Here is a 27,061-nt window from a genome sequence, read left to right as displayed (position 1 = left end):
ATTGCATGGAGCACTGGGTGTGGTGCAAAAATAATGAATACTGTTACGCTGGAAAAAAAATTAAAAATAAAAATCATGCATTTAGATTACTGAAAGCTTTCATGGCTCATTTCAGAATTTTGTTTCCTTTGGGTAGCTTAAGTCTGTATAGTTATGTTTTAAGAATCCCATTCTAGCGGTGCTTTGAGTCTTGCTCTGATTTCTCATCTGGATGGTGCAAGATAGAATGTCCTATTCAGAGATGAGTTATACTTGGGCCCATGGTTCAAATTTGCAGTTACAGCTGCAGCTAGAACAAATTATTTACCCTTACTGTGATTCTTTTGATAATGACACTACACTGGTTTTGGCAAGTTTGTTTTGTGTTAGATCCTACTGGCCTTTTATTATTTTGTGTCAGGCCCAGGTGCTTTGTCTTTTACTTAGTAGTAATAACAGGCAGAAACTCTGTCAGGTTGCAGTTAATCCATTGATCTGTTTTATATTAGTCTTTGTTGAACTGTTTAGAATTTGTGTCTCTAACCATTAATACCATCTGTCATAGATGCTTGTAAGCTATCTGCTGTAAAATACTTTTCTCAAGATAAAAATGGATCTTGGGAATGTTTTAACGAGGGAATTTTTAGTTTTATGAATTAAAGACTTGAGCAAAGTTAAAACTTGAATTAGCCTGTTATGGTAAAGTTCTAAAGAAGCAGCTGGGCAGGAATGCAGCCCATGCCACATATAAGTTCGCTAATGCTAGAATTGCCCATTTACTATGCTTAGAGGCCTTATCTGGGTTGTTCTCTTTCTAGCACAGTAAGTATCAATCAGTGCTCTAGAATTGCTAAACGGGATGGACTTTAGAAGCATTTTAGAAACCTGTGGAAACAAAACATCACAAATATTACATGATTTTAGGGCTAGGGATCAAAACTATGGTTTGATATGGTTGTACAGAGTAATCTTTTTAATGAAAATTATATAGTGGTGTTAGCTTATGAGCTCTCCTTTGGTAGGAGGGGACTTTATAATATGAATTAGGAATTTAGTGTTAGCAATATATTTGATAGCTTAGAAAAATAGAAGAATGGTAGGTGCAAGACTTAGGGTAATTAATTCTTGACAAATCAGGAAACAACAAATTTTGGTGAGGATGTGGAGAAAGTGGGACCTTCTTACACTGTTGGCGGGAATTCAAGCTGGTGTAGCCACTCTGGAAAACAGTTTGGACCTTCCTCAAGAAGTTAAAAATAGAGCTGTCCTGTGACCTAGCAATAGCACTAGTAGATATTTACCCCAAAGGTACAAATGTAGTGACCCGAAGGGGTACCTGCACCCCAGTGTTGATAGCGGCAGTGTCCATGATAGCCGGATTGTGGAAAGAGCTGACATGTCCATTGACAGATGAATGGATAAAGAAGATGTGATATATATATGTATAAATGTATATGTATGTATGATATATAATACATATATCATCATATATAGGATATATAATAATATATGTTATATAACATATCCATCAATAATATATATATATCCATCAATAAATTATATATATATCTCTCTCTCTCCCTCGAGATGTCCATTGACAGAAGAATGGATAAAGAAGATGTGAGATAAATATATATATCATTGTATATATCATACATATGATATATATAAAATATTACACATATATTATATGTAATATATACAATAAAATATATATCGTATACATCATTATTTTAATATATTTTATATATTAAATATATAAATATATAAATCATATATATAAATAATATATATTCCATATAATGGGATATAGTGATATCCCATTATATGATATATATCAGAAAAGAGTGAATACTTAGCATTTATATCTGTGTGGATGGAACTGGAGGGTATTATGCTGAGCAAAATAAGTTAATCAGAGAAAGACAATTAGATAGTTTCACTCATATAAGTGGAATATAAGAAACAGCGTAGAGGATCATAAGGGAAGGGAGGGAAAACTGAATGAGAAGTCATCAGAGAGGGAGAAAAACCATGAGAGACTCTTTTTTTTTTTTTTTTTTTTTTGAGAAAGAGACAGTCAGAGAGAACATGAGTGAGGAGACGGTCAGAGAGAGAAGCAGACTTCCCGTGGAGCTGGGAGCCTGATGTGGGACTCGATCCCAGGACTCCAGGATCATGACCTGAGCCGAAGGCAGTCGTCCAACCAACTGAGCCACCCAGGTGTCCCAAGAGACTCTTAATTATAGGAAACAAACTGAGGGTTGCTGGAGGGGTTAGGTTAATTGAGTGATGGGCATTAAGGAGGACATGTGATATGATGAGCACTTGATGTTACAGGCAACTGATGAATTATTAAATTCTGCATCTGAAAGTGATGCTGTAATGTATATTGGCTAACTGAATTTAAATTTTATAAAAAGGATAATTCAAGGTCACATTTACCTTGATGTAGGTTAAAAATATTTTTAAAAATTAATTAAAATGTTATTTGCTGATTTAGTTATAATTAATTTGGTGATTTTTTTTTTCCATTTTTATGAAGTTCCTGATTATAACCATGAATTCATCTTTAAAATAGTTTGAATTTAGTATCTTGGCTTGAGAGAGAACCCTTAACGTTTAGGAAGAAGAGTAGAAAAATAAAATCAGTCATTTGATCCTAGTTATCATAGCATTTAATTTGTGCTTTATGTTGTTGGGTTACTTCATTTGCATGTAGTATCTTGTAATCACCACTGAATCAGGAAAATCATTACTTAGGAAAATATATGTTTAATGAAGGAAAGTCTGTCATGGATCTTTTGTATGTGTGGCTGGCATATCCTTTCACATACTCATATGATCATTTCCTTTTAGGGCATATTGATTTCCCTTTACTGAAACTGTCTGTCCATATCACAGTTTATATTTTGCAAATGCATTTAGTGCAGAATTGCGCATCAGAAAGGAGGATATGCAACAGTAGTAGCTCTTCTCTCCTGAGAAGTTCTTTCTTGCAACCTAGTAATTGCTTATTTTAAAAATGAGAAAGGTTGGGTTCCTGGGTGGCTCAGTTGTTAAGTGTCTGTCTTTGGCTCAGGTCATAATCTCAGAGTCCTGGGATCAAGCCCTGCGTTGGGCTCCCTGCTCAGCAGGGAATCTGCTTCTCCATCTCCCACTCCCCCTGCTTGTGTTCCCTCTCTCCCTTTCTGTCAAATAAATAAAATCTTTTTTAAAAAATGAGAAAGGCAAATAAAACACTTAGATTCTTTTAGGTTTTCCTCTTCACCCTTTTTAATGCTTGGACTGCTTGAGCTTTGGTGGAAATAGAGTCAGTTTTATTTGAGAGTTTAGTCCAGCATAATACCACATAAGATAGAGTGACAGATCTGTATATAAAACACATTTCTCACCAAGAGTACATTCTACCTTTCTTCTATGTTTGCCATTAATGGGACTTAACTATAATTTTCCTCCTTAGGGAGAGTAATTTGTTTAAGCTTGTTGTTTGTCAGTTCTTTTACTTTCAGCCTGTTTTTTTTTTTTTTTTTTTTTTTTTTTTTTTTTTTTTTTTTTTTTTTTAATGTGTCTCTTGAAGATAGTATATATAGTAGGGTCCTTTCTGAACTGCATCTGTATGCATTTGTGTAATACTGTTGAGTCTTGTTTTTTGTGTTTTATTTTTTAAGTAATACTACAGTCTCTCTTAATTGTGGGTATTTAGTTCATTTTCATTTAATGTAGTTGTTGACATGGTTGTGTTTAAGTTGATCATTTTGCTGTTTATTTTTTGTTAATTTTTTTTTCCTTTGTTGTACTTCTTTGGGTTACCTGAAAAAAAAAATGTAATGTTTGATTTCATTTCCTTTATTGACTTCTTGCCTTATAGCTCTTTTTGTTTATGTGTTTTCAGTGATTGCTTCAGTGATTTTGTCATGTCTTATATTTTTTTCTTTCCCTATGATCCTCTGCCTTATTTCTTTTTTTTGTTTTTTTTAATTTTATTTATTTGACAGAGAGATCACAAGTAGTCAGAGAGGCAGGCAGAGAGAGAGAGAGAAGCAGGCTCCCTGCTGAGCAGAGAGCCTGATGCAGGGCTCAATCCCAGGACCCTGGGATCATGACCTGAGCCGAAGGCAGAGGCCTTAACCCACTGAGCCTACATGTGCCCCATATTTTAGGTTTTGTAAGCCACATATGGTCCCTAGTGGATATCCTTTTTTTCCCCCCAACTCTTTAAAGACATAGACTATTCTTACCTTATATGCCATACAAAAAATGAGCTGCCAGTTGGGTTGCAGTGTGCCAACCAGTTCTGCTCTCCACATTTGTTTTCTGCCTGCTGCCTGCCTTCTGCTAGAAGAGGACATTAGAAAATATTTAAAAGGCCTGAATAGTGAGAAGGGACGTGATCTTTCCCATGTTTTATTTTTCTCTATTCGTGTTATCATCTGAACTGCATGTTTTGTTTTTTTTCTTTTTTCCTTTTTCTTTTTGTTTTGCTCTGGCAATGGGAACTGGGTCCAATTTGTAGTTGTTTTTTCACATCCGTGAAACCAACTACATCACATTCCGTTAGAGCAGAATGAACTGGCCAACACTTCCTTCTTAGAGATCTGGCTCCCATCTCTGCAGGGCCTCTTCTCTGAGCTTGTAGGTTCTAATAACCCCACTTCTTCCCTTTGTTACTGCAAACTCTAGGGTTGACAACTTTTTCTTGGTGTTAGCTCGGTGCTAGCTCTGTGCTATTTTTGTCTTTTCAAGCCTTTAATATACATCTAACCAGTTCATTAAATTATCCTTGTTGAAAGGCCTGTGATTTCTGTCTTCCGGATTGCGCTCTACCATTAAAGCTCTACATGTGAGCTTCTGGAAACTAACTGCAGGGGAGAATCATCTGAGAACTAATTAAAGCTGTCAGAAGTACATAATTTGAATATTGCCAGTTAGGCTCTTCATTGTATTAAGAAAGAACAATCTAAGAGCAATTGATAAGCCTCTAGGCTTGAAAACCTTTGGAGAGGATTAAATGATTTGTGTCTTTCAGATGTCACATCTAAACCTTTCTTCCCTTCCTAAGTCCGAAAAGTGTCAAGGTTCTCTAACTTGGGAGTATAGGAGTTTTTTTTAGTTGTAGACTGTAGGAGGTAGATTAGTTAGTAGTAATTTTCTTATAGGTTTATTATCTCTGGATTGTTTTTGAGGTTTACTTTTTCCATTTTGACCTAAAACTGTAGTCATTACTGACCCCCTCCACCATTCCCCCACACTGTGGGCATTTTCTGTCTTATTTAATACTGTGCATTTAATTTTAAAGTCATATTTAAAAAATTTTTTAATTTAATTTTTTAATATAAATTCAGTTATTTAACATATAATGTATTATTGGTTTCAGAGGTAGAGTTCAGTGATTCATCAGTCTTAAATAATACCCAGTGCTCATTACATCACGTGCCCTCCTAATGTCCATCACCCACTTACCCATCCATTCTCCCCACTCAGGCTACCCTATTTGTTTCTTATAATTAAGAGTCTGTTGTGGTTTGTCTCCCTCTCTGATTTTGTCACGTCTTATTTTTTCTTCTCTTTCCCTATGCTCCTCTGCCTTGTTTCTTAAATTCCACATATGAGTGAGATTATGTGATAACTGTCTTTCTGTGATTGACTTATTTTGCTTAGCATAATACTCTTTGGTTCTATCCATGTCATTGCAAATGACATGATTTTTGATAGCTGGTAGTATTCCATTAAAGTCATATTTTTAGTATATTACAAGCTTGAAAGCCTGCAGCTAGGTCCTTGTCACAGGGTAAATGAAGTGGTTCTAATTCTGAATACCCCTCTTCGTTTCCTCTTTTTTTTCCCCTTTTTTTTCCTTCTTTGTTTCTTCTTCAGGACACAGCCAGTGTGAAGTCCTCCAGTAGTCTGGAGCCCAATCTGTTTTGTGATGAAGAAATTCCCATCAAGTCTGAAGAGGTGGTCACTCACATGTGGACAGCACCTTCATTCTGTGCGGAACATGCTTATTCTTCAGCTTCTAAGAGTTGTTCTCAAGGTATTACTCTTTAAAACAGTGTAAAGAAGATATACCTGAGGGGTGCCTAGGTGGTTCAGTTGGTTAAGCGTCTGCCTTCAACTCCGGTCATGATCCTGGGATCCTGGGATCGAGCCATGCATTAGGCTCCCTGCTTCTCCTCCTACCTGCTCTTATTCTCTCTTGCTATCTCTGTCTCTCTCTCAAACAAATAAAATCTTAAAAAAAAAAAAGATATACCTGAAACCAGGGAGAGGAAACATTGTATTAAGGCTATGAATCCCTCTTTTTAAATTTTTTTTTTAATGTTATTTATTTTAGAAAGAGGGAGCAGGAGGGGCCAGAGGAAGAGGGAGAGAGAATTTCAAGCAGACCTCATACATAAAGTACACACAAAGACTTGGCTTTTCTTTTTTTTTTTTTTTTTTAAAGATTTTATTTATTTGACAGAGATCGCAAGTAGGGGGAGAGGCAGGCAAAGAGAGAGAGGGGGAAACAGGCTCCCCACTGAGCAGAGAGCCCAATGGTGGCTGGATCAGGGCAGAGCCTGACTTTGGGCGTGATCTCAGCAATCCTGAGATCATGACCTGAACCAAAATCAAGAGTTGGATGCTTAAGCAGCTGTGCCACCCAGGCGCTCCAGACTATGAATCCCTCTTAAATGTACATCCTGGCCATGAAATGCTTGTAAAACCTGAAAATGCGATTTTGATTAAGAAAAGCTAAGTCTCCGGGTGCTGGACGGCTCAGTGGGTTAAGCCTCTGCCTTCAGCTCAAGTCATGACCCCAGGGTCCTGGGATCCAGCCACCTTTGGGCTCTCTGCTCAGTGGGGAGCCTGTTTCCCCCTCTCTCTCTTTGCCTGCCTCTCCCCCTACTTGTGATCTCTGTCTGTCAAATAAATAAAATCTTAAAAAAAAAAAAAAAAAAAAAAAGAAAAGCTAAGTCTTTGTATGTACTTTATGTTACTAGGTGGTAACCTAAAAAAAGTTACATGGAATTATTGAATCCTAGTAAGAACCTTAGAGGCCTTCTAGTGCCATCTCTGTTTATATAAAATCTCTGATAGGCCTCTATTTGTTCATTACCACTTGTCGAGGAGCTTGTCGCTTTTTGAAAATATTCATTCTTGTTTTGGAAAGTGTGAAGTGTTAGGGATTTCCTCTTCCTTGGTAGATAATTGCCCTCATATGTCTACTTTGCTTTTCCCCATTGAAAATATATCACACTGCTTTAGGTCACATGTCTGAGAAGTAAAGGGTGTTTCTCTTTTCATAGTAAAATTTAGGATCTTACGGAGTGGCATATTACTGTTGGTTTATCAGGAGGATAGCAGCTTATTTTTATAGGGCACCTCATGTGCTTAATCTTTTGGTCCCCTCTAAAGTGGAGAAAAAATAAGAGATTCTTTCCCATTCTCCTTCCACTGTCAGTCACAGACTAAAGAATCAATAAGGAACCAATTTTTTTAAAAAATATTTTTATTTATTTATTTGACGGACAGAGATCACAGGTAGGCAGAAAGGCAGGCAAAGAGAGAGGGGGGAAGCAGGCCCCCTGCTGAGCAGAGAGCCTGATTCGGGGCTCTATCCCAGGACCCTGGGACCATGACCCGAGTCGAAGGCAGAGGCTTCAAGCCACTGAGCCACCAGGTGCCCCCCAATTTTTTACTCTCAACTAATTTTTTAGAGTGGGCATTAGAATTCTGGATCTTTCTGTTTTGTATTTTTTTTGAAGATTTCATTTTCACTTTCATATGGATACAGTGAATTCAGATATCTAGAGTAAGTACTGGAGGAGGAGGGACCATTCTCTTAAATACTTACTTTCGAAACATGACATATTTTTTCCATGGTTTTCATTTTTTGTTTTGTCTTATTTTGTCTTATTGGAAAGGTTCTAGCACCCCAAGGAAACAACCTCGGAAGAGCCCTTTGGTGCCCCGAAGTTTGGAACCTCCAGTATTAGAGTTGTCACCTGGAGCTAAAGCCCAGCTGGAAGAACTTATGATGGTTGGAGATCTCCTAGAAGTATCTCTGGATGAGACTCAACACATTTGGCGGATTTTGCAGGCCACACACCCACCCTCTGAAGACAGATTCCTGCATATCATGGAGGCAAGGAGTTAAAGCTTACTTAAACAGTGGTTTTAAAGTTTTTTAGAATGCCTTGGTTCTTTGGAGGTGCCACATATGCCAGAATGGGGATGGCTGAGTGGGTAGTACTATGGCTGTCCTCCTTTCCTATTAAGCCAAATGTAATTCTGCTTTATGGTCTAATTGCGATTTTATGTAATATTTTGGGGGGGAACCAAACGCCATTTCCACTAAAAAGAATGGAGGATACTGAAAACTCTTAGTTTTTCTCCTAAGGAAGGAACAACATCCTTAGCCCATACTCCCACTGTTGAAAGGCCCAAAAAAGAAGGTGGAAGAAAATTCAGGTGGAAAAAAAAAGGCAAGGGGAGGGCTAAATAGGGGAGGCACAAGGGAACAAGAGGGGAGGGTTAAACAGCAGATTGGGTGGGAAAGAAAGTCTGCATTCATATATTAATACTTAAAGAGCAGTTTGCAGTTTATATAGTGTTTTTATATCCATGATCTCATTCTATCCTCAGTATAAATAATCCTGAATGGATGAGAGAAAAGGATAGACCTATTTCTACATATTAATAAAGGGTCAGAGATGTGGAAACTTGCCTAGGCCACACATTTATTAAAAACAGACCTGGATTCCAACTGGGCATTTCACTTCGAGTATTCTTTTCATTATTCTTTTCCATTACTTACTTTGATGCAGTGGAATGATACGGTGTCACCAACAGTTGATACAGATAAACTTGGCAGATGATAGTTAGCTTTTGGTTTGGAATTCAGATTAAAGGTAGCCTGATTTAGATACTGTTTTCCAAAATACAAAGGGTTTTCTTCACATCCATTATCTCATCTGATCCTCTTTATTTTACACATAAGCAAACAGACTATTGAGAAGGTAAGTACGTAGTTTGAGATGTGGTAGACTTAAGACATTTATAATGCAGTGTTCTGCATTCTGCAGTTTCTTAGGTTCTCATCAAAGATTTTTCAGTCTCAAATATGTCACAAAATGAATTCTCAGGTGGTATTTAATTACAAACGTACATGTTTCACTATTTATTTTTCTACCTCCTCCTCTTCTGAAAGTGTGCTAGACACACTTTCACTATTAAAAATTTTTAATGCTGGGGCACCTGGGTGGCTCAGTCAGTTAAGCATCCTGACTCTTGTTTTCAGCTCAGGTTGTGATCGCAGGGTTGTGGGATCCAGCACTGCACTGGGCTCTGTGCTCAGCAGGGAGTCTGTGTGGGGTTCTTTCCCTCTGCCCCTCCCCCATTCTCATGCACTCCCTCTCTCTCTCCCCTCCTCAAATAAATATAGAATCCTTAAAAAATTTTTAAAATTTTAATGTATATTACATCGGCAGATAGTAGAAATTGGAACAATATTAGAAAATTGAAAAATAAGGGTTTTTTTTGCTTTGTCACATCAACATCTCTAGCCCTTGCCAGAGTCACTATATGTAGTGAGATCATGGATACAGTTTTTTGTCTTGCCAACAATTTTAATAACTTCTTAGCCATTGGGAATTATGAGTTAATAAAGAACTGTCGTAGTGCTAAGTGAAGACCAAGAAATTATTACATTTAATACTTTTAGCTTTATATATATGTTTAATCTCAATTAGAGGTGCTACACATATACTGATATAGGCTAACAATGATCTTTTTTCCCTATTAAGCTAAAGTCACATGTTTTCTACAGGCTTTTCTTTATTTTCTGTTTTTATTGAATATTACATTTTTTTTTTTTTAAGATTTCATTTATTTCTTTGACAGAGAGAGAGAGATCACACAAGTAGGCAGAGAGGCAGGCAGAGAGAGAGGGAAACAGGCTCCCTGCCGAGCAGAGAGCCCAATGCGGGACTTGATCCCAGGACCCTGAGATCATGACCTGAGCCGAAGGCAGTGGCTTAACCCACTGAGCCACCCAGGCACCCCTATTACATTTGTTTTCTTAAAATGTATTTAAAATATCTTTATAACATTTTTTTAAAAGATTTTATTTATTTATTTGACAGAGAGAGAGATCACAAGTAGGCAGAGAGAGAGAGAGAGGGAAGCAGGCTCCCTGCTGAGCAGAAAGCCCGATGCGGGGCTCTATCCCAGGACCCTGAGATCATGACCTGAGCCGAAGGCAGCGGCTTTAGCCCGCTGAGCCACCCAGGCGCCCCTCTTTATAACATTTATTGTGTTCTAATGTACCCAACATAAAATCTACCATTTTAATCCATTTTAAGTATATGGTTCACTTGTCACTAATGGCATTTACGGTGTTACACTATTGCCATTGTCCATTTCCAGAACTTTTGAATTATCCCAAACAGAACCCCCACACCCATTAAGCAGTAAGTCCCATTTCTCCTTCCTTCAGCCCTTGGTAACCTCTCTTGTCTTTCTGTCTCTGTGAAGTTGTCTATTCAAGGTACCTCCTACAAGAGAATAAAGCTTTTTTAAATGTCTTGCTTTAAAATTCTTTCTAATTTGATATTGTTGAAGGATGACAGCATGGAAGAGAAACCATTAAAAATAAAAGGAAAAGACTCTTCAGAGAAGAAACGGAAACGGAAGTTAGAAAAAGTAGAACAACTTTTTGGAGAAGGAAAACAGAAGTCCAAGGAGTTAAAGAAAATGGATAAACCTAAAAAGAAGAAATTAAAACTAAGTGCAGAAAAATCAAAGGAGCTGAATAAACTGGCCAAGAAATTGGCAAAGGAAGAAGAGAGAAAGAAAAAGAAGGAGAAGGCTGCTGCAGCCAAAGTTGACCTTGTGAAAGAGACTACTGAGAAGAAGAGAGAGAAAAAGGTGCTGGACATCCCCTCAAAGTACGACTGGTCTGGAGCAGAGGAGTCTGATGACGAAAATGCCGTGTGTGCCGCGCAGAACTGCCAGCGGCCCTGCAAGGACAAGGTGAGCTCTAACTGTATCCACCCCCCTGGGGGAGAGGCCAAGGAGCAGTAGTCGGGAGACAAAAGCCTGATGTCATGAGAATCTGGTTTTGATTCCAGGATTTGGGCTTCCAGCAGAATATGTTTTCTACAGTTTCTATAAACTGTTTTTCATTATGAGGCTCTTAGGTCAGTGTGCTTAATGGAAGAAATGTTGTGCTTTAAAAATCATGTACCTGGTGAACATAAGAAGACCAGAGCAGAGAGAAGCTATGTGATAACCCTGGGTAGCCGTGCATTTCATGTGTGGTTGGCATAGCGGGGTTCAGTGTAGTCCTTGAGTCCTTTTGCCTTCCCTGTAGGGTGACTCAGAGAACTAAATACCTTGTCAGTCAGTTAGTCACGGTGGCCTCAAAACATTCTGAGCCAGTGTTTTAAGAGCTCTGGCAAATTGTGTTAAAATTTTTGTTCTAAAGACCTAAAACTAAGGGGTTAAAGCTTCACTTTTGGTCTGTGTCTTACACACACTCAGGCCTATCTGCATTCTTCTAAAATGGAATGAGATTTTTTCCAGACACCTTGCAAAAAATAATTAAGACCTTTGAAGATACTATTTTAAAAGTTTTGGCCCTAAATTTTAAGTATAGTTACTACATGATGGCTGTTCTTTTAGGTAATACTGATGTTAAGAATTTTTGAGAAAGATGGATAGATTTTATGAAAAATCCCAGTTCATTGAATGACTGGAGACATCTGTTATGGTTCCCATCCAGATTAGTAATTCATAGTTCTAATTTTATTTTGCTCATTATACCACTTGATATTTAAAATTTTATTACCTCCTGAATTTGAATATATGAACAGAATAAATATAACTGCATCAGTACTCCCTTATTTCCCTCCTCAAATACGTGTTAGAGCTTGAAGAGGTCACCTTGTTCAGGGTCTTCATTTTACAAATGATGAAACCAGGACTCAGTGAAGATAAATGATGTGACCAAAGTCACAGTGCTAAGTAGTACAAAGCCAAAAGTAGAACCGAGGTTTCCCTCCTGAGACCAGGTTTTCTTCATCCCCATCCTACCGATAATTAAGATGTAAGTACAAAAACATTCCAAAACTAAATGACACTTAAGACTTAAATTATACTTACTGTTTTCCACTTATTTTTGGAAAATGAATATATGTTGGTAAGAAACATATCCCCATAGTCTAACCTTCCAGGGACAATACCTATACATACTTTAGTGTGTTTTCTTCTAGTCCTTTTTCCATATAGTTTATTTTATATCATGTCATACTGTCTCTCACTTTTGTATCTTTATTGATTTCATAAATATGTTTCTATTTTATAAACATTTTTAAAGTATTTTAGTAGCTACATTATATGTGTGTTTGTATTTTTCTTTCATTTTAAATTTATTCTCATCTGAATTTGTTCAGTAAAGAGGCTGATGAAAGGCTGTTTCTCTTTGGGTACTGAAGTATTGGCAGCTTAGTGTTGGCAGAACCTTCTCCCTTTGTTTCTTTTCTAACTGATTTTGTGGTAGTATCAGACTGGCAGCAAGAAGTGGTGTTTCTTTTTCAAGTTTTCCTGTCATCCTTCCTACAATGTTTATATCCATCATGAACCTTTTGCTCTCTCTTTTTTCACCTTTTCACTTAGTAATCTTTTCCCTCTCCTCTGCTCAGCATTTTAAATATCGCTCAGGTCATCTGTTATCTTCCTGTAGCATATAAACACTACAGGAAGTTTTTTTTCTCGTCTGCTATGAAATTGTTAACACATGCCCTGCATATTCTCAGGGTTATGAGAATAAGAGGAGATAATCTCTATGAAAGTACTTGCTAACAAAATGCAGTGTTAAAATGTGATGGTTATATTTGCTCCTAACATTAAAGGTATCTTTTAAAACCTACAAAGTTTTCTTAATAGAACAAAAGGAGACTTAGCTGAACATGCAGATAAAATGTCTGTTTCAAACTGTTCAAGCACATGCAAAAGTGAGGAAGGTATATCTGAACCTGTCATCATCCTACATAAAAGAAACTTAGTAAATGTTGTATTTCTGTAATGTGTTTAATTTTAAACAAATTATTTCAGATTGTAAACATTTTGCCTATTGTTGCTGTTTTTGCAGTATTTATGGTTCTCTAGGTTTGTTCTCAGCACTAGTTTTACTAAATAAAAGGTGTATTTCTTTAACTGCTTTGTAAAAGAATCTTACAACTTTCTCAATGTGAAGTATAGTATTTCTCTAAGAAAACATGCATGACACATATCTTCAGAACTAAATGATAAGAAAAGAATGTTTTGAGAGAAGTCTATGCTCCTTAAATGTCATGCAGCAAAAATAACTTCTTGAGTTTATTCATATTTAGGTAAATGTACATTTACCATTTTTCTAACCAGTAATAATATTCCTTTTCCCCAAAAACGTGCAGACTGAGAAGACTTTGAAGGGCTACCTGAATATATATATGTAGGCTCAATTTCAGGATGTTTTAGAAAGAGAAAAGAAAAACATTTTCAGAATAATACTGTAAAGGGCTTTAGAAAAAACTGTCTCTTCCATCATTGTCAAATTAACCTCAAGGTGAAATTAATTTTAAAAAAATGAGTATTTTCAAAAAATTAGTTTTAAGGTTCAGAATCTTTTTTTCCCTGAGGTCTGCCCCTTTCATTCATTCTTAACTGTTACCAAGAGTAAAACAAGTTAACTTGAAGGAGCAAACTCTTTCAAGCTAATATTTAGGTAACTTTTTTTCTGTATAGAGTAAATACTTAATCATCTTAGACTTTTTTCCTTTTTTTTTTTTTTTAAACCAAACTCTTCCTGTGGGCCTTTTCCATATCCATTACCACTTCCGTAAGAAGTTTGGGATGGTAAATAGAGATTAAGTTTATAAGCCTGTGTCTCTCACATTTATTATTTGTTAGTCATTTTCATTTTAAAAGATTTTCATGGTGATGCCTCAGCTATAGTGTTTGTGTTACTAGTTCATATCTCTTTTTAAAAGCACAGATAATCAAAGGTTGGATTACCCTGAGTGTGTGTGCAATACACACACACACACACACACACACACAAATTATGGTGACATGGAAATAGGCTAACCAATTGTTCCAATTTGCCTGGATTTTCTTAATTTTAGCAGTGAAATTCCTGTGTCTTGGGAAATATCAATCTTGGGCTGGCTAGGAAGCTTGGTCCCTTAATGTTGAGAGCACCAAAAAAATAAACACAAGGATTCTGAACATTGTTATATTGTACTTTGAATAAATTGTTTTAGTTTTTTGTATCTGGTTTTCGCAAGGAATCTTGGGTGAAGTAGAGTTGAATGCCAAAATAATAAAAGCTCAGTAAGGGGAACTAAGCTAAGAATATCACTACCTCTCCAGGCTTGCTTTTTTCCCCAGTGCAGTAGTATGCTCTGCAAAGTGAACAAGATATTTTTAAGGGTAAATTCCAAACCATATAGCAAAACATGCCAAATTAACATTATTTCTTGTATTTACCATATTTCTTTTTTAAAATTTCCCCAAATCGAGCTGCTATCTGTTTGTACTATACTTCTAAATCTCTTGTCCTTTGAGATTTGAACAACTTATAGCTTTGAAGTTTTTTAATTATTATTTTTGTGATTTGATAAGTAGCTCTTTTGAAAATAATGAAAGGGGAAGTGACTGTTAGAACTTAATATGCAGTCAGCCACATTCTGTGTTCTTGTGTCTTCAGGCACTATATACTCTGTTGCCCCTGTGTCAGAAATCATTAGTGGATTCCACTGACATTCCAGACTTCAGTTTGCTTTATGATCCAGTGGGCCTTTTCAAACAAAAATAGCACTGGATTTGGTTGTTAGTATGTGAATGTGATTAAAAATAATAATAAGGGGCGCCTGGGTGGCTCAGTGGGTTAAGCCGCTGCCTTTGGCTCAGGTCATGATCTCAGGGTCCTGGGATCGAGTCCTGCATCGGGCTCTCTGCTCGGCAGAGAGCCTGCTTCCCTCTCTCTCTCTCTCTCTCTCTGGCTGCCTCTCCATCTACTTGTGATTTCTCTCTGTCAAATTAATAAATAAAATCTTTAAAAAAAAATAATAATATGGGACGCCTGGGTGGCTCAGTTGGTTAAGCAGCTGCCTTCGGCTCAGGTCATGATCCCAGCATCCTGGGATCGAGTCCCACATAGGGCTCCTTGCTCAGCAGGGAGCCTGCTTCTCCCTCTGCCTCTGCCTGCCATTCTGTCTGCCTGTGCTCGCTCCCTCTATCTCTCTGATAAATAAATAAAATCTTAAAAAAAAAAAAAATAATAATAATAATAAGATACTTGTAAGGGAAGAACTGGGTTTTTTTCCCCCTGCTCGATTATTGAAGTGAACTGTTACGTAATCCATAGGCTGGGGTAGAATCTGTGTACTGGTGAATATCTCAAGAAAAGTTTATACTTTTTTGGAATGGTGGGAGAGCTAGGCTTAGGAATGGATCTCTAGCCAAAATCACAAAAGAGAACATGTCTTCCTTACTTGCGAGAGGTTGGCAGATTTAATTTGAGGAAACCTGGAACCCAGTGAGTGTGGTGAAGAATTAGATTTTAAGAAACATGGAACTGCTTTTCTTGGCAGCAGATAACTGATAAATTAGGAAATTTCTTATTCTGTGGATTAGCATGACTGAGGACTGGACTGGAGTAAGAGGGTTGGAGGTAGGAGTAGAGTTGTCTCTTGGTTCAGGGTGGCATCATAAAGAGGGCAATACCTGAAATTTGGGCAGCTCAGAGAAACAGATCATCTTCCCAGTTCTCTTTACCAGCTCAAAGAGCCAAAGCACTTACCATCAGATTGGCATTTTGTAAATCTTCATAGCTGTACTACCTGTAGTTTTAGTTTGTTGCCCAGAAGTCGTTTATCTCCCCTTTCTGTCTTTCACGTACTAGTTTGCTGCAATAGGAACATTTTGATCAATTTTCTTTACTACACAGACTTCAGAAGCTAAATATTACATAAACAACTTCAGAACAAAAAAAGGATTTGTTTTAGGACAAGTTGTTAAATGGCTGTGAATTTACTAGCAAACAGTATCACAGAGTGCCAAGTCTTAAGGCTTGTACCCCTAAGATATTCTGAGGCTGTAGGTTTGGGATGGGTCTCAGCCACACTTCTAATAAACACAATAGGTAATTCTATGCAAGTGCTCTACACATTTTGAGAAACAGTGCTGTAGGCAGTTATCCAAGGTGCAAAATGCTTTTTGTGTAAGATAAGGTAATGAGCCATGAAATCGTGATCTTAAAAAATGCCTCCAGTGTCCTAGGCAGTGAACTAGCTGTTTTGCCATATACTATTTCATTTCTTCCTCTAAGTAATCCTGTAAACAAGATGTTATCTCCATTTTGCAGATGAAGAAATTGAGCCTTAATGAGATTAAATTATTAGCCTCAACCCATACATATCAGAACTCAAAACTTGAGACTGAATTCAGTAGTCTTCATTTGGCACAACACCATCTCTTAAGATCTGGAACTCTAGAATAAGAACAGTAGAAGCAGAAAGATTATTTTGACCAATGATTTTTCCCATGCTAAATCATAGTCATAAAACCACTAATGTGAATATCATCATTTTGATAATTCTTACCTAATTTTGGAAACTACTCCCTTTCCCTGACACTTATTTACCTAGCCAAAACCTCCTCTTCTTTCTCATAAGCTGCACTGAGGTACCTATTATACCCTTTCATGCCTCTTTGTTCTGAAAACTGGCAGAGCCCAGTGTTGTAAGTGGCTTTGTAAGTTGCCAGTGAGATGATCCACTTCATACTGAGGAGTAGCTCTTTTAATCTTAAATGTTCTCATCTGCTGTGACATCAGCTATAAAAACTACCAACAATCACCCTCCAAATACAAAAGCCCCAGATCACTTTCTTGTTATCTCTAGGCCCAAGGCTTAAAGTCACCAAACTACAGTCGTTGTCTAGCCTCACAATATTCTCTGGAGGGTCAAAGTTTGCTTAGTGTCCACTACTGACCTATCAGTTATACAGACTCTAATTTGAAACCCCAGAGTAATCTATTGACCTGTGACTTTGACTGTTTTAATTGGATAATTTGTAAGATTTGACCTCTGATATTTGCTAACTTTTTATAGGGAGTTGTATTTGTAACGGAAGAAGAGAAGAATAAAAAATATTAGTTTTAAAAGTGGCCTATGTGACTGCTTTTCTAAAAAGGTATTTAATGCTCTTAGTACTTTGGCTTATCTCTTTGAAATAAAGCTAATACACAGGATTGCCTTCACATTGTTGTATTCTTCCTTTCTTGATCAATAATTGCATTGTCTTAGAGCCTAGAAATTGTTAATAGCTAAAACTACTTGGCTGCTCTATTAGAAGTTCCTTTTTTGTCAAGTTTTTCTCAAATATGTTTTTACCTCAAAAGGAGCCCCGGGTAATTATGAGGTAATGGAGTACCTAAGAGGCCCAATTTTGTGGACATACTATGGTAAAATAGAATTTGGGGGTATTAACTTCCCAATTTCTGTCTTTAAAAAGTAGCCCCATAAGAAGTCATTGTCTGTCTCTGGACGTCCCAATTATTTGCTATCATTTAAGCCAAGAAAGCTCTTTGTTTTTTGTTTGTTGTTGATATTTTTTTTTCCCCCTGAGGCTTAATGTTTATGTGACCTAAACATTCCCCAATCTTGTCTCCTACAGGTAGACTGGGTACAATGTGATGGTGGCTGTGATGAGTGGTTTCATCAAGTTTGTGTGGGTGTATCTCCAGAAATGGCTGAAAATGAAGATTACATCTGTATAAACTGTGCAAAGAAGCAAGGGCCAGATAGCCCAGGTCAAGCACCACCTCCTTCCTACATAATGAGCTACAAACTACCAATGGAGGATCTTAAGGAGACCAGTTAGCAGTTGCTGGGTTAGTCTGGGACATGGGGAGAAATGGACCACGTTGAGACCTTAGTCATCAAGTAGAGTGGTTTAGATCCACTCAGAATGTTGCTTCCAAAGACGAATGGCCTTCAGAGAAAGTCCTCTGAGCTGACTTCCTCTTTGCATGGTCTGTGTGATCTACATTCTCTTCAACACATCTATGCAGAGGGTGTCTTTGGTACAGCAGCCAATATTTCAATTTGTCTCCTCTGAGTCTGGTTTGTTACTTTACAGCCAGACATGTGATTGAGCTCTAGAATGCTGGTTGGCATTAATATACTGGGATGCTATCAGGGCGTGTAGGATGTGGCTCATGGCCAGTTGGTATTAGTTAGTGGAGTACAACCTAGCAGCAGCACCATCTGGAGGTGCCGATGACTTGGCTCTCCTTAGGACAGTTGGAGAGGAGTGAGAGTACCACTCCCCTTCTGCTGTTACCTGGCATATAATGCCCTACAGATACAACGATGGGAGCAACAGGGCCAGAGTTAACTCCTGTTAATCATGGGATAGTAGCCAGCCAGAGTCTAGATCCAAGCTTGTTCATACCAAGAAGAAAACCCTAAGTGAGAGGCAGATCCCCTTATCTTCCCAAGGAGAGGAGTATGTCTTCTAGTTCAGAAATCTGACTAGATTGGATTCTGGAAAGAAGAGCTTTTCTCATTTCAAGTCAAGGAGCCCTTTTTTGGCTTTGAGAAGTCTTGCTGTCTTGGGTCTGCATTTTAGAGACGAGCAGGTACATGGATCCAGGCTCCTGCTAAAGAAGAGAAGACAAGTCAGAAGGTTTTACTGAGACACAGTGATGCATGCTTTTCGGGGAAACCTTCATTCACAAGTACCAGATAGCACCAGGCTTCAGGCATGGCCATGAGCAAGACCAGCAAATAACAGCTTTTTGCCTTGCAGCCCTGACCCCAATGTCTGCTATTTCCAACACTGGCAATTTCTGATTGTGGCCCACAGCAGATGCTGTTGAATAACACCATGGCTTCATCAGAGAATGTGGGGTTGTAGCACCTCTGGGTGATAAAGTTGTTTTAGTAAATCCATTTTTAAAAAAAGAAAAAAGGACTTGTTTTTACTTTTTTCTAAATGTCTCTGACTACTGACTGTTCTATAAATAGATTATTTTTCCTTTTTTAATACACATATATGAATATATAAATATATATATTTACTGTTACCAGCAGCATATGACAGAGTTTCAGCATCAAAAATCCATTTGGGGGCTTGCTTTCTCTTTTTTGCTTTTCAATAAAGAAATCCCATTCCTTCCTTGTAGTACAAGGAGTTAGCACTTCCTTATCCGTCCTAACCTGACCAGATTTTCCATGTTGTTTTGTTCAAATAGATTACATTTCCTTTGTGTGTTAGAACTTGTCCCTATCTGTTGGGAAACTTGGTCCTACTATTTCTGTGGTGGCTATTTTGTTTTGTTTTTGTATGTGAATGTTTGAAACTATGGTGCTGTGTTCTCTTTCCTCCTGTTGTGTTCTCTATTCTTGTTAAGGTGTTAGGTAAGCTGTATGGAAATGTTTATTAGAAGGGGACTCATCTTTTTTTAAAGGACAAAAAAAAAAAAAAAAAAAAAAAAAAAAAGAAAGAAGAAAGAAAAACCCTAAAAGAAGTGTTTGGTCTTCACTATCCTGTGTCCCAAATCTGTGGTTTGACTTAATTCATTTTCTTTTTAAAAGGGAGGAGCAAGGTGGGCCTAGAGAACAGCTTTTCCCTTTTGGCCCCAATCTCTTTTAAAGAAATGTCTTCTAGTAACTAGAAGTGAAATGTACTGTCCAGTTACAGTTTGAGTGGGTATGAGATTTAACTCAAAAGGCATCTTACTACAAAAAAGCAAAAGCTTTCCTGTAAAACCCAGTTTCTGTAAATGCATTCTCTGTGGTTCATACTACCTAATTTTTAGTCATTCTTCCCTTAATCTTATATAACATTTTTAGTATTTTGACCTATTAAGAGGTTCATAAATGTCACTGTGCATGATCTCGTGTGTATATGATTTAAGATTTCAGTGGATATTGCAAAGTAACTGTTAACCAATTTCATAAGTTTTCATTTTGCCAATCTGTGTGAAGATATTACTTAGTTAAAAATTTCATCTGGTTATAAAAGAAAGCATAATATTGTTTGCCTTTTCATCCTCTCTGTAAAGATCTTCAAATACTTGTGAGTAAAAATATTGGAGTTTTAAGTGATGGCTGCCTGGGTAGACTACATTTAAAAATATTTAATTTTTCTTCCTAGTCACCTGTTAGCTTTACTCAGCCATCAGTGGAGGGGCATGAAGATGCTGAGAAAGATGGCTAAGGTGCTCTGCTTCTGGATTATGGTGGATGGATATAGGTGGCTGTTTAGGGAATAATTTATGTCCTTAATATGGTATTCACCTGCTGGAGATGTGAGAGAGATGCCAGGCAGTCTTCCCCCATGAGTAGCTCCCTGTTTACCTTCTGGTATTTTGAAACTTAAATCTATCATTTAGTTGATACTGTGAGCGTTTCTGTATTTATTTGAAAGTCAGAGGATTTGGTCTGACTCTTGACCATAGATTTAGACCAAGGCTGAGAAGAACAGATGAGAGAAATTAATTTTAAAAAATTTAAAAAGGGATAGAGAGGGAGGGAGGAAGAAAAATGAACATACACAAGTCTGTAATTTTAATGAACTAAGACTCATCTATTTAAAGTCATGCTGATGTCCTGATATAATATAAAACATTGTTTTCCATTAGAGGAAATTACTTACTTTCAACTTACTCCATTCTTCAGTGTTGTAACATTTTATATTAAAACTTGATTTAAAATGTTCCTTTACCCTTCTCTCCAAAGTTGCAAATTTTCACCATTGGTATTTTAACTTATATGTTAATTCTATCAAATGTATTTCTTACTACCTTCATTATAGCTATGTTGGGGAAGGTTAGAGAAAGAAAAATGAAAAAAATGCTATGTAAGTCTTTAACATTCTCAAAAGGGGTAGGTCATTGGAGCTATGCAAATCCCCAAGTTTACAACTGTAACATTAGTAGTTTGCTTTCTTGTTGGCAGAAGAGGGGACGTTTTCTTCCCACAAATGTTTTTTTACTTACTGATAGTTACTTCAACAAAGCCATGTTGAGATTTAGATGCTAAGGCTCCCTTCCTGAGTTGCTGCAAACCACCTTTGCACTGCATGATTCAAATTTGTGCCTCAATAAAATTACAAATTACTGTATATCATACTTTGAATAATTGAGAAGATGAGCATTAATTCTGTGAATGCCTACCATGTACTTATTTAGTAATCAGAATCTTAGCAAAGGCTAGCAGGCCTGTAAGATTAGAATAATTTTACCTGTGCTTCACTTCTGTTCTTCTCTGCTTTTGTCTTTGGTGTCCAAAAAACTGTCAGTTTCTTTGCTTTTCTTAATTTTAAGATTCTGGATACAGTTTCAGTACACATAAAAGAAACTCCCTGCTTGTCAATATTTTAATTCTGTAGTACATTTGTGAGACTATCAGCCAGTACTTAAAATGGGAAGATGAAAGGAGAAATTGAGAAACCCCTTCTTTCAAACGATGGGACTATCTGCTTTTTAAAGGAGAAAGTGACAATTTGGAGTGGGATTTAAAAATTGTAAATTGTGAAAGAATTAAGCTGTTAAAGTCCCACATAAACCAGGTTCAATAAAGGTTTACATATGGAACTAGCTTCGTATGCGTGTAGAAAGTTGCTTTTGCAGTAGGTCTGTTAAACTAAATTTTTAAAAGCAGGCAACTGATTTGTCTTTTACCTTTTGAACCCCGCCCCCCTTTTAAAAACTAAATCATATCATTACTTCTTTGGATATGAATGTGCCAAGTGATACTCAAAACATGAGAAGGAAAAAATGGGATGTGAATATGTTTTGGAATTGCAGTCTTCTCTTGGCCTGGATCATATCCAGTCACCACTATGCAATGAATAATGTGCACTGGGAAAGGAGATGCTGGGTTCAGATGGAGCCTGCTTATTCTTACTTTTGCAATACTCCAAGATGTCTGAACAGGAATGTCTTTTGTAAACCTCAAGACCCTCTACTGATTATTCTCTTACATATTTATTTACCTGTTAGTGACACACTTAAATACAGACTCTAATTTACCAGGGTTTTTGGTGGTGCCTTATGAAAAGTATAACTTGATTTCTTGTTTTTTGAGCATGTTTTCCATTTCTTTTGTTTTCTGAAAGAATATTAGATACGGTTATTTGCATTACATCTGAAAAAATAAAAGAAGTTTTGTGTGTGTGCTCAGGTTCCCCCCTACTCTGTCATTTACATTGGTGGCAACTCTAAATGGTAACCAAGTAAAGGTCAATTTTGGTCATGAGTATTGATCCCTGGGGAAAACTGGCAAGTATATGAGAGCCGCTTTCAACCTGTGCCAAAGCAGTTTCTAATATTGCAATTGCTCTCTATAAAATAAAATACCGGCCTCAAATAATTTGATCAGTGGTGTGTTTAACCTATTCCTGAGAACAGTGTTTTCAGAAAGTGTGAAGTGGAAGAAGTGATTCCAGAAGATTTCAGCTCTCCTCTGTTTTCAGCAAGAATCCAGCGATGACCAATGGACATTTCCCAGCCTGTGATTCTTGAGCAGTTTGTTCCTTGCAGCAAACCAGTAATAGAGGGAAAATGAGGAAATACTATATTTTGGTCTCCTAATGCTCTAAGCTAGTTCAAACTGCAGCTGACTTTAGAGATTGCATTTTTTACTCATTGCTGACGATACCAGGTCATACAGGCATTGCTGAAAATGTTTCTGCTTTCAGTGAAGTTGGCCTCAAATATGAAGTATGTGAGTGTGTATATGTATGTATGTATTGGTGAGGAAAATTGGTGGGAAGGAGGGGGAAAAATCTGGTTATCTCTTAAATTGAAAAATATTTTTCTTACCAACAAAAGAAGACCCCTGAAATTCTATACAGTGACACATTTTGTTTAAGAATTAATGTGGGATCCTCCCGGTATAGCAAATATTTCATGGGACCTTAGCATTGTGGTTGATATGAGTAAGTTGAAGAGGCTGAATCTTGGCCATTAGCCATTAATTGGGAAGTCAGCAGTTGATACAAGGAGAGAAAAGAGAAATAGAAAAAAAACTATATTATATGAATAAATTTAGAATGATTTTGGAATTTCTTATTTTTACCTATTTATTCTTTGAAATATATTTCTGCACTACTTTTAGTAGGAAGAAAGATTTAATTCACATTTCCATGTAGTAAAGTTCCATGAAATTTCTTTACCAAAGATTTTTCCTAACCTTGTCTTTGGAGCTAGGTTGAACATCTTATTAATGGGAAAGAAGGCACCACAGGAAGTCTAGAAAATGGCTTAATGGATCCAGCTCGTAAACCTTGTATTAAGGAACCCTGGTGGGTTTCCCAGAATATGAAGCCAGAATTGTTTGTAGTTTACAAAAACAAATGAACAAAAACTTCAAAAAGATGAGGACTTTAGGATTACATAAAGTAAAGAACAAAGATTTAGGAGTCAAATAAATAATGGGTTTTAGCTCTGCATATGACCTTATATTAGCTTTTTAAAAAAGATTTTGAGAGAGAGTGAGAAAGCATGAGAGAGGGGAGGGTCAGAGGGAGAAGCAGACTCCCTGCTGAGCAGGGAGCCTGATGCAGGACCTAAACTTGGGACTTCAGGGTCATGACCCGAGCCAAAGGCAGTGGGCCAACCAACTGAGCCACCTAGGCGCTCTTATATTAGTTTTTTTGAGACTGGGTTTTCTACCATGTGCGGGCTAGTTTGTGTGGATAGAAAGACATTTAAGTTACAGCTCCTCCCCTTAGAGTGAAACAGAAGATGATTTTTAAGGATGTTTCCTACTAAAACTTAAAGAATTTCAAGAGGCAGATGGACTTTGGACATGTCCAAATCTCTATTTATTGATAGATCTATTCAGTACTTCTAATGAGGGAATATACAGACTACAATGAGTATTCTTTTAGAAAATGTAAATATTACATACTTAGTCACTTACATATTAGAGCTTACCCATAGTCTTCACTTGAGTCTGAATTTTGCAGAGCTTATCAGGCACTTTTATGTAAGTACCAAGACTGGCACCTCGCTGTTCTATCCAGTGCCCAATTCTGCGGAGGGAAGGTGAGAGTATCAGATACGTTTAGACGGACCTAAGTGTACCACTCCTCCTCCTGAATTGGTAGGTCTTAGTATTTTTCCACCACTCAAAGCAAAGGCCTCTTCCCTCTCCCTACTAGGCTGCACTGTGCTGAAACCAGTAGGTCACTCACTGGTCTTTAGTCTTGGTACGCTGCTTTAGTCTTTCTGGCCTAACCCTGCCATCCTCTTGAGTTGGGGGCTAAGCTTTGTTGAGACACAAGATTGTTGTCACTAATACTCTTTGGAACCCAGAACAACCGTTCAAGCACACCTCGTCTTGATCAGGGCTCAGTGCTTCTATTTATTTTGTCATAGACACATCAGAGTTCCAGTTGGAACATTAAGGCTGGGTTAACACCCTTGGTTTCTCCTCTTTGTAATTCATTACTGCCATCTAAAACTGGTGTCTGGAGGGGGAGGGTGTTGGGGTGGTTCAGTTGGTTACGTGTCTGACTCTCGATCTCAGCTCAAGTATTGATCTCAGGGTTTTAAGTTCAAGCCCCATGTTGGGTGTGGAGCCCACTTACAATAAAAGAAAACAAAGGAAGAAGGAAAGAATAAATGATAGAAGCCTATCCAGTCATCAGTGTTCTCTCCTTGTATTCAATTGCTGTTACCTACTATCCCCAATTCGTGTTCCCATTGCGGCCCTTTCTTAAAATTTCCTGCTTTACAGAGGGACACCTGGCTGGCTCAGTTGGTAGAGCATGTGGCTCTCTTGGGTTTGTGAGTTCAAGGGTGCAGAGATTTTATATATAAAAATATATATATAAATGGAGATTTTAATATATATATTATATAGATATTTTATATAGAAAATATATATATATATAAAATTGAGACTCTGGTTTCCCTATTCTTTTGTGAACTTCCCTACTTTTTCATTAAGTGGAACTTGGCTCTCAGCCACATTTCCTTAGGGCTATTTCAAGTTGAGGGTGCTCATTTTCTCACTTTACTACTACAAGGTGTGAACTGGTAGGTTATAAGGGCTGTTGTGCTTATGCTGTTACTGATTGCCACTGCCACACATTGAGGCCTCTGATATTCAGCTGCACCACCATCTATCCTCATTACTGTCATCACTGGTTATTCTTCCACATTTATGGAGGACTTTGATGGTTCATGTGCCTCTCTGCCTTCATTCCTACCGTTATTCGGGGCAGTATCATTGATGACTTCACCGTTTCTGGACCTCCATCTCCAATAATCATTTTCACTCCATTTAGCAAACAAATTCTAAGGCCATATGTTGGACTCTCAAAAATTTCTTTTTGGGGGCACCTGGGTAGCCCAGTCAGTTAAACATCTGACTCTTCATTTCCCTTCAGGTCGTGATCTCAGGTTTCTGAGATCGAATCCTACATTGGGCTCCATGCTGGCTGTGAAGTCTGCTTAAGATTCTTTCCCATTCCCCCTCCTTCACCTCCACCAACTTCCCTCTTTCTCTCTCCCTCTCTCTAAAAATAAAACAATTTTAAAAGCCTTACTTCTGAAATGTTAATGTCTAGGATCTTAATCATACTAGTCTGATTTTTAACATCTTGTCCTTTGATCTCTTCCTCTCAGTATATTTATTCTATGACCTTGAGAAACCCCAGTCGCTCTTCCCTTACCAATCTCAGTTCACTCTGATGAGGGAATATTCAGACCTATTTTGAATATCCCACCCTCTATCTTCTCCATTTAGCCTAGGCTGCGTGGCCTATCTTCTCATGGTGTTTCCCCGTCACTCTGGCCCTGTAGAACCGATTTCTGGATCATTTCAGCTATCTGACTTTGCCCTTATGGGCTGCTGAATACTACCGAGTACACACCACTGATTGGTAGCACCACAAATGGACTCACGTAGGTGGGCTCTTAAAGCCCCAGTGGTCCAGCAACCCTTCCATTTTTAAAGACTACTTCCAACTTTCACTGAGGTCAAATCTCCACCCACCACCTCCTCCCTCAGCAGAGGCCTACCCTCCTAACACCTATTTGAGCAAATTAAAGCTAAGGAGAGCTCTGAGTCTCCCTAGTCACCTATATCATCAACATCTTAAAGTAGTTTCATCAGAGGCTCTTCTCTGTATACCCCTTTCAGATGCCCTAGTTCACTTCCAGTTACCCCTTACTACCCCTTACTACTTTTATTTGGATTTTTCCCAAATCAGTATCGCCCATGCTTGCCTTCTTTTGCTCCTTAACTGTCTGGTAAGCATTTCTATTTGTATTATTTCAATCACTTTAAACTCATTGTGTCAAAAATCAAACTTCTCTTCCCACCCCCGAATCAGTTTGTCTTTACTCCCTCCAAAAGAATAGCTCCGTGCCCAAGCCAAAATTCTGTAAACCATCCTATATTCTTTCTGACCCCTCCCTTCCTGTATGCAATTATCTCCTCTGTTCCCATTGTGATGCATTAACTCAAGCTCTCCTCCATTTTCACCTGGATTTCTGCACTAGGCTTTAGTCTGGTCAAGCTAGTTTAATCTTGCAAATTACTAGAATGAATTATCTAAAGAGCCAGTCAGTTCAACACATTGTCCCATGAGAAAAACAAACAAACAAACAAAACTAAAAAAGAACCTACATTGTCCTATGGAATCTGCCCATTTGCCTTTCTAAGTTCATCTCTTTCCGCACACACCCTAAGTCACTGCTTCAGACACAGATGTTGGTTTCCTAAACCTTTTCTGGAATGCTCTTCTAGCTCTCATTCTCAAGATGCCAGTTTAAACGCTACCTTTTCAGGTGCCTTTGTTCTCTCACAACAGCTTGTCCTACTCCCTTATGGGACTTGGCAATATGTATTATATTTGCTTATGAGTTCTGTGAGGCCAGAAGCTTTGTTTCCTTCATCTCTTTGTACACACCAACTAGAAGAACCCCCCGCATATGGCAAGCATTCAATAAATGACTTGAGTGAATGTTGTTTCGTGCCTTTGATCCTCCGTATATATTGTTATCTCTCAGTATACCAAACTC

At 37.7% G+C, this 27,061-nt stretch overlaps 1 protein-coding gene across 2 annotated transcripts in view; it reads left to right on the top strand.

The window, feature by feature from the left end:
- Window positions 1–22,200, top strand: part of KDM5A (lysine demethylase 5A) — a 99,215-nt gene extending 77,015 nt beyond the window's left edge. For both annotated transcript variants that reach the window (XM_059403850.1, XM_059403849.1), the window contains exons 25-28: window positions 5,857–6,016; window positions 7,890–8,110; window positions 10,588–10,998; window positions 17,689–22,200. In XM_059403850.1, the coding sequence (XP_059259833.1) occupies window positions 5,857–6,016; window positions 7,890–8,110; window positions 10,588–10,998; window positions 17,689–17,895 (999 nt within the window). In that variant the 3' untranslated portion in view covers window positions 17,896–22,200. The remainder of the gene's footprint in view (window positions 1–5,856; window positions 6,017–7,889; window positions 8,111–10,587; window positions 10,999–17,688) is intronic.
- Window positions 22,201–27,061: the final 4,861 nt, after the last annotated feature.

This window comes from Mustela nigripes, chromosome 6, assembly GCF_022355385.1.
Source record: "Mustela nigripes isolate SB6536 chromosome 6, MUSNIG.SB6536, whole genome shotgun sequence".
Lineage (NCBI taxonomy): Eukaryota > Metazoa > Chordata > Mammalia > Carnivora > Mustelidae > Mustela > Mustela nigripes.
Note: the sequence above shows the minus strand (reverse complement) of the source record. Positions and strands in the feature narration are given on the sequence as shown.